Below are 8,612 nucleotides of genomic sequence, written 5' to 3'. Positions count from 1 at the left end.
CAAGGCAGTTCACAGAAAACAGATGTTCCTCTTTAGGAGTTATTAGCAAATTCACATGCAAATTCTTATAAAGTTGCCTACAAAAAAAAATGAAGAGATCTGACAACCATCATGAACAAGAGTCTCGGGCTTTTAAAATGGCACACAAGTAATAAATTTCTCCTTGCCTTGTTCATGTGATACTAGTCCGTAAGGCATGATTTTCCTGTGAAATGAAAATTGTGAGCAAGGCTGACCTCACCCACGAAACGTAGACAATGACTGTGTGATTGTGTGCACCCAAGGGCCAAGGCATGCTAAAAGGAAGCCGTTCCAGCAAAAACCTTAGGCCCACAGTTACAGCCACAGAGAATGTTTCTGGCAAAGCGCTGCAAAGCGCTTGTTAGTCACAAGTGTGCTGACTACAGAAGAACACCTTCTCACCTAAAGACAACTGATGAATCGCAGGAATGAACTCACACATCCTGATTGACACAAAAACTGCTCAAGGGGAGTTTATCCTTTGTTGCCAGATGATATTCTTTCAGGAAAAGTAAATGCAGGGGTTGGAAAAGGAATGTACCAAAAGAAAAAAAGGGGGGAGTGTGGGCCCTGAAGCATAGAGGATGGGGAACATGTGGGGTGCCAGATGTTGCTAGACTACAACTCCCATCATCTGTGACCATTGAGTCAAGGTATTAAAAGCTGAAAATCTGCAGTCCACCAAAAAGAAAAAGAAAAAAAATCTAGAGTGGTGTTAGAATATATACAAACCACAAGTCTTCTGTTTAAAGTGAGATCAGGACAGTTATCAATATAACCACACACAAAATTATGTGTACGATTCATGTTCATTGTAAAAACATGTTGATACTAAGCAAACTACTCCAATAAAATGCTTTCCTCTACAGAGTGGCAGTACTGGCAAATGTCCCTGCAGTTTTGCCATTTATGGCAACTCAATTTAGTGCATAGTTAAACTGGTTTGCAAACTTTTCGTGTTTTCTTTGATCCATGCGATTCATTGCTTTCACCACCCGCTTCATGGCTGTTCTGTAAGAAGAAAACAAGACAAGATGAAAAGGAGAGAACTAAACTGAGGTTACACACAAATGTGAGCAGCATTTATGAACATGTGAGCAAATATAATGAAGTGGGATGTGATTAATTGCTAATCAAGCCTCCACAGCACTGCCGTGATGACGAAGCAGAACAAATATGTAATCCTAATTAAATTAGCTACAGAAATAAGTTTTAATTTAGCAATGGGCTCATTAAGAGAAATAAACAAATAGAAGTCCTTCACTGTAATGACTGCGCACTCCATACCTTTTATGGCCACATTCATTTTACACAATTGCTTTAGTGAAATTTTAAACACTGAAGTGGGAATACACAGAACATTTACCTCTAGGGGGCAATGTTTATGATCTTCTGCATATCAGTAAACAGTCTGAGCTTGGTGAGCAGAAAGCATTTTGCACATTAAAAAGGAATTAACCAGAGCAATATAAACAAACAGCAACTATCAAATTAGTTTAACTAATTTGAAACTATCAAATTAGTTTAACGGGGCCCCTAAACCACAAAGTCTTAACAACAGGCGCTGTGCATGCATGCGTCCATTCAATTCATCCCACAAACCCACAAATACCTGTTTTTAACAGAACTCAAAGCCTCTGCATAAAATCATTGCTGGAAACAAATTTTGTTTCATCCTCGCACACACCCCCAAGCATAAACTGAGAAGGGTTGCTCAGATCAGAGGGAAGGGCTTTCTTTCTACAGATCATACAAAGGGAAGGATCTCAATCCATTTCAATAAACTGAAGCCAGTGAATCTTATTTCCATACTTACGGTATTCTATATGTGTTAAATTACACAAATTATAGACCGGGTGTGGTCTAGCAGTTAGAGAGACAAAAATCCCACTCAGTCCTAAAGCTCACTTAATGAACTTGGGCAAATCATACTCTCTCAGTGAAGTCGACTTCACAAAACTCCTGCCTCCTACATTTTATGCCCCCCCCCCAAGTATAGGCTCCAGGATAAAAATTATTGTATATATGTCAACCCTTCCCCAAACCAGCTTTAGAATTTCTGGAAATCTCTAGCTTTCGAGACAGGTGCCTAGTTTTCCTACTTGCCTGCAACAGGATGCTCCTAAAGTTTAGCTTCTCCAATCTGCAAATAAGGTAACTGAGACAAATTTTCTATGAAACCTGTATTGTAATATTCTAGCACAACCATTCCCTCCAGTTGCAAGATGAGTGGCAGCTGTATGGGAGCAGACACCATACACCTATGTGTGCTGTTCACATGCATCTTGGCTGAATTCTCACACCCAACTAACTGATGGTACCATTTATCCATCAGCCACTGATGGCAGTCAATCTGCAGGTGCCCCAAACCTTGCACACTTTGTTATTCATAGAATCACAGAACTGTGGAGTTGGAAGTGAGCCCGAGGGTGATCTAGTCCAACCCCCTGCAATGCAGGAATCTCAACTAAAGCATCCCTGACAGGTGGCCATCCAACCTCTGCTTACAAACCTCCCAAGGAAAGAGCGTTTGATACCACCTTCTACTGAGCTTGCCATCGTATTTCCTGGAAACTAGGACAACAATGGAGATAGCTTTGGGCACCTTTTTGCTTTAAACCTTTTAAAGTTGTCTAAGGGCAGAGGCTGCATGGAGCAAATACAACAGATTAAAAGAGGTGCCCCTTTAAGTGAAACTCCTCTGGCTTGAGAAGTTTACAGGAGGCACTGCTATAAAAGAACGACAACTATGTGGTCATGGTTTTGGAGCGGGAATGATATTTAATTGGCAGGAGAAAAGTGAGTCTTTAGCACGGCACAATGGCCTTGGCACTTTCATGTCATGTAGGTTTTACATTAGCAGCACTAGCTTGTGAGATACTGTAAATGAAATGAGATCCCACTCTGATGATCTGTGTGCAATTTCACTTAACTTTATTGGCAGACTAGAGCCTGGGTTTATCACCTGTACATTTCAAGTAATTTGGGACTGTTATATAAAGCCAAGGTTATCATCTTGTTTAGTGCTGCAAACTATGAAACCTATTAAAACATGACAGATTGAATTCCCACGCCTGGCACTAACACACATTCAAAATCATTAGCACGAAGCACAGTAAACTAAAAACAACTTTTAAAATTTATTTTCTAAAGCTGATGTGAAATTCTGCTTATTAGAACTTTATGGCTTATTGACTCCTCAAAATAAGACCAGATAAAACAAGATTGTCATGGACAATGTGTTGTTCTGCGAGGAGAAGAAAAGCAATGCGAGTTTTCATTACTCATAACAACCATTACATCAAGACAAGGAAAGCAACACCATTTTAAAATAATGAACGTCCCTCAAAACTGGCTCATTCGGGCTTTTGAGGTTATGTAATATTGTAAACACTAGTATTTTTGTTGCAAACAAAAAGTGTTTTGCTTCTCGATTTAATAGCATTTGTTTTGCTCTACTTGATCACACCGTGGCACAGCTGGAACATAAACTGGTTGCAACATGCAACCAAGGCAGATCTTTACGTCTGGGAATGAAGCTTTCATGTCACCAGCACACATTTGTGGTAGTGGCTGGCAGAGGTGCAGAATGAGCTGTGGCTACTCATGCACAGACCCACAGCCAAAAGGATGTCATTTCAAGCCACAGACACTGTGGATGTGTGTATTATTAGAAAACAGCCGCTGTTTACATATTGTTGCTACTTTAATGTTTGTTGCCCTGGACTCCTTTTAGGAAGAAGGGCGGGATAAATAATAATAGGAAGATGCTAAAACATTAGCGGTACATTTTGAATGTATGAATAAATTGTGTTAAAACATCAGGTCAGACAAATGATACATTGTGCATCAGCGCTGAGGACACTTCGTTGCAGAAGATAAAATGCCAGCTTCCTTGAGCTGGAGAAGAGGGAAATCCCATTTGAGAAAATGTCTGATGTGCACTGCTCATGCAACTAGATATTTCACACATACTGGAGCCAATTCAAAAGGTATGAAAAGTCTCAAAGTCCCCTAACTTTTTTACTCTGAAGAAAGATGGATAGAAGGCCTTTCCTTACTCCATCCCATGTGCATAGCACTCTAGAAGGTTCTTGGCTTTGGCCTGTATATGCCTGTTCCCAAAATATAGGGAAGAAGTAAGAATTGGAAAAAATGGAAAATGAGAGAGGCCCCAACTAAAGAAGAATGGCAACTCAAACTGATGGACCTATCATATAGTATAAGAGAAGAAGAATAACAGATGTTTAAAGAAGATTGGAAAATGTTTATTGAATATATGGAGGAAAATCATGCATATTTGAAAACGTGGGCAGCATTAAGATTAAATTCAACAGTGTAAATAAGTTTCGATGGATGTAATAATGGAATAGTGAATGGTTTAGTTTAAATAAAATATGCAGGGATTTATGTTATGCAAAATGAACCACGGAAAGAGAAGAAGGGAAGTCATTGATATTTTAAGGTTGTTTGAATGACTATTCCAAAATGTAAAACAGAAAATTTAATAAAAATTACAGAAAACAAAACAAAAGAAGAAAGAATTCTTATTTAGTGACAGACACGAAGCATATATTTTCTGCACAAACATGCTACAGTTTCAGACTTGTTGCTGCCTATTTCTTGGGACCAGATTTCTAAATGATCAGCACCCAAGCACTCAGGTAGTTGCTCTTGTGTGTAGTCAGATTTGTAGCGGGGTTCAACATACTGGCTTGCACAGGATTACAGTTTTGAATTGGGAGCGCTTAGCTATTTCGAAGGAAAGATTCCTGTGATCTAAAGATGCTCACACAAAGAAGCAATCTATACAACCAGCAAAGCTGTTAGCTGACCAGCTTGGGAAATAAGGAAGAGTGGGTAGGATCCAACTATAACACTTAATAGCTGTGTTGGGTATAAATGGAAATAGAAATATGAGCATGTGCCATATTATTCTTAATATCTCTTGTGCTCCATCCCATTTTCCTTAAAAAGGTAGCATGTTTTATGTAATCAATGCATGCTATTGTATTTGTTATGTATCCTATGCAACTGAATATCAGATGTATGCATAAGCTGCTACTTTCTTCTCTAACATTGGCAAGGAAACCCAGCACTTCCACAATCTTTATTAGTAGAAATAATGCTTGATAAAAATGTGCATTAAAAACAGATATCCATTACTTTAAGGCAAACAAAATGCACAGAGATATGAAATATATACAATGCACAATAAAGTCCAATCACCACTGTTCAAGTGATGACAACGATGTTACCAGTAACATACCTAATATGGACAGCACAAAAACTAGCTGTTCTTATGTAGCAATATTCTATGAATCAACATAAATAATTTAAAAATAAATCTTATTGTTAACAGTTTTAATACTGTGTATAACTTCATATTTTTGACTCAAGTGACATAATTTCAGATTTCCAGCAACAATGTTTCTGGTACCCAAACCTGTATTTTCCTTGATATTGTATATAAAAGGCACACTCTAAAGAAGCAAGGCAATGTTCCTGCATTGCCGGGGGGGGGGTTGGACTAGATGACCTTTGGTGTCCTTTCCAACTCTATGATTGTATGATAAAAACAACACTAAATTAGCAAGAGCAACAAACAAGGTAGGCATTATAAGCAAAGTAGCCTCTTACTTATCAAAAACTTTCTTTTCAAGGCGGGAGCGAGAAGTGTTTGCCTGCTGCTTCAGGTCTGTGAGGTTTGCATATTTCTTTTTCTTCCCTTTCTTTTTCCCTCCTTTTCCACTGTACCGAGAGGATCCAAGATCAACCCCAGTGGCTGCTTCAACTTCTCTCATGAACTCTGGATCTTGCCACTCTAGACAAAGGCAAAAGCACCAACAAGCGTTTTATTGCTGAATTTTCAGAATGTCAGAACCGAATTAAAAATGGAGGCCGAGTCAGAAAAAAATCAAGCCATTCCACACTGAAAAATATCATGTAGAGCAGCTTCCCCCAACTTGTTGCCCTCCAGGTGTTTTTGGTGAATGATTTCCATCAGCACAGCTGGTGTGAGCTGCATTCCAAACATCTGGAGGGCACCAGGTTGGGGAAGGCTGTTGCAGAGCGCTGATGAACCTTTGCATTAAGTGCAAATGGGGAAATGGAGCTCTAGAAAAATTTCAAGGCAAGAAGCCTAGAAGGGCAAAATTAAAGCACTCACTTGCAGTAGATGGATCACACAGTTTACTTTTTTTGAAGTAAAGGAATACAAAGCAGAACAATTCAGATACAGGAACTATTAATCCAAGATTAAGAAAAACTAAACAGTTTATCTCCCAGTAAATAAGAAGGCAGCACAGACAGACAGTTTAGGGACCCTGTGAATGGAGCGATTGTTTAAACACAACAAAAAAATGCCGGCGTTCAGTAGAGATGAAATGAGCATTTGAGTAAAATGAAGGAGCAATTTAAAAGCCTTTGAGAAAAATCGATAGCGTGCCAGGAAGAGCAGCCTTTTTGAGCACTGATGGGCCCCTAAAGCTCTTCATACATTGTTACTGGTTTAGCAGCAGGGAAAAGAAAATTACACAGTTTGCAAGGGGTAGGGCGGAATCAATACTGTAGTTAGTAAAGAGATACTATTTCACATCTGACTGGCCAGCGGCTGCCTTCACTACCTTGTCCTGATACCTGTTTGTTAACAAGTCACTAAGGGTTGGAAAACCAGATATTCTTCAGGGCTGACACAAAAAATAGGCACTTAATTTGCTCCTCTGTGTGAACTATTGTAAAAGGATGAACACTGCAGATTAGCAGGTCAGCCTAATCCCTCATGATTCGTCGTTTCAGGAGAGCCTGAAGCTCCGTGGACACTTGGGCTAGGATGTAATATTTTTAAACAGTCAAGAAACAGAAATCAAGGCTTCATCACTATTACACTGCAGCATGAGGATCGTTCGACCTTTCGCTTTCAGTTACCTGGATGTGAAGATATAAAGGGCACAAGAGGGGACTCATAACGCTTCGCCTTTTACTTTGCCTCACGTCCCAACTCTCTATTTCTAGTACTGCAAACATGGGTAGACGCCATCATTTTCAGGGGACCCAGATTCCGAAAAAAGGGGGACACACTTTCTGAAACCTTGAACCAGTGAGGCCAGTGTGCATTTGAGGTAGGGCCAGGTGTCTTAACAGGTGGAGCTAACGGTAGGCAGAGCCAGCTGATTCTATTTTGTTAGACGTTCTCCTCCCTTGCAAAGACACCAAGGACCTTTTAGAACAATTGCTGCCTTATTCTTGCCAGACCAAAGATCTCTTAAATTGGCCCGACTGCACCGGCTGCAACTAGTTTCAGGGCGCCAATTCAAAGCGTTGGTTTTGACCGATAAATCCTCAAAGGGCTCATGACCGCAATACTTCAAGGACTGCCTCTCAATCAATCGACGTATGAACTGACCTGGCCCCTGAGATCCATCCTCAGAGGCCCTTCTTTGTGTGCCCTCTCCACGAGAGGTCCGGAGGGTGGCAATACGATGATGGGCCTGTTTTTTGCAGTGGCTCCCCATTTGTGAAATGCTCTCCCCAGGGAGGCTTGCCTGGCACCTTCCTTATACACCTTCAGGAACCAGGCGAAAACATTCCTCTTCAACCGGGCCTTGGGTTGACGTAACATCCTATATCCTTCTAAATGTGTTTGCAGGAGGGGATGGGGAGGAGGTGGGGTTTATTGGTTTTGTTCTTGCTGAGAACCGCCCTGAGATATGATGAAAGGCGGTAGGGCAGGCATCCCTATCAAGAACTGCCTCACAGGCCAAATTTGACAGGTGCCGTCGCCACCCAGCACCTCTCAATCAATTGACATCACAAATGATGTCAGGGGATTTGGTAGTGGGCACCATGGCAGTGTTGAAGGGAAGTTTCTTTCCTTCCTTTCAAGGGGAAAAACCTTCCTGTTGGCTTTATTTCTGCAATGTGTGCAGCCAAACAGATCAGTCTGGGTGCACAAGCAAGCTCTCTTGTGTACCCAGACCAAGCAAGGTCACCTTCTCCTAGCATCAGTTGACACTGGGTAGCAGGGTGGATAAAAATCAATGATTTTTTAAAATAAAAAATGGATTTTTTAAAAATTAAAATCTGACTTTTTAAATTAAAATTGGATTTTTTAAAATAAAATGCTTTTGGAGGAAAAACCTTTCTAAAGACAATTTTCTATTTAGGATACATTATATTCCAAAGGCTATTCATCAGGAAATAAGGATTTGTTTTAAGTTTTTCATGTGTGCTAAAACTCAGTCTAAGTTTTAAAAAAAAGTAAAAAAGTTTAACCACATCAGTTAACAAACACGGATACATATTCTATAATGCTATTGCTTTAGTTAAATAAATTATTTAAATTGTTATTAAGGAAATGATTATTTTTTTCCTTCTAATAAAGTACAGCAGAAAAGTTGTCCAAATATAAACAGTTAACTTATTAAACCTCACAATAATTTCATAATTATCTGTCTATGTATTTCTGATAGTATAACCAAATCAGTAATTTTTGATATTACTGTAAAAACTGCTCTGAAAATTTATTATTCCAAAAATGAAACTATCATCTGGTTGTAAATATTAAGATTATAACAGCAAGAATTAATCTT

The 8,612-nt window shown here is 39.6% G+C and overlaps 1 protein-coding gene across 2 annotated transcripts in view; it reads right to left on the bottom strand.

The window, feature by feature from the left end:
* Window positions 1–526: 526 nt before the first annotated feature.
* Window positions 527–8,612, bottom strand: part of UVSSA (UV stimulated scaffold protein A) — a 49,504-nt gene continuing 41,418 nt past the window's right edge. For both annotated transcript variants that reach the window (XM_033148401.1, XM_033148402.1), the window contains 2 exons: window positions 5,662–5,845; window positions 527–1,032 (listed from right to left, as the gene is read on the bottom strand). In XM_033148401.1, coding sequence (XP_033004292.1) covers window positions 939–1,032; window positions 5,662–5,845 — 278 coding nt within the window. In that variant the 3' untranslated portion in view covers window positions 527–938. The remainder of the gene's footprint in view (window positions 1,033–5,661; window positions 5,846–8,612) is intronic.

The sequence above is a fragment of the Lacerta agilis genome, chromosome 5 (assembly GCF_009819535.1).
Source record: "Lacerta agilis isolate rLacAgi1 chromosome 5, rLacAgi1.pri, whole genome shotgun sequence".
Lineage (NCBI taxonomy): Eukaryota > Metazoa > Chordata > Lepidosauria > Squamata > Lacertidae > Lacerta > Lacerta agilis.
The sequence above is the reverse complement of the archived record's forward strand: the minus strand, read 5'-3'. Positions and strand labels throughout refer to the sequence as shown.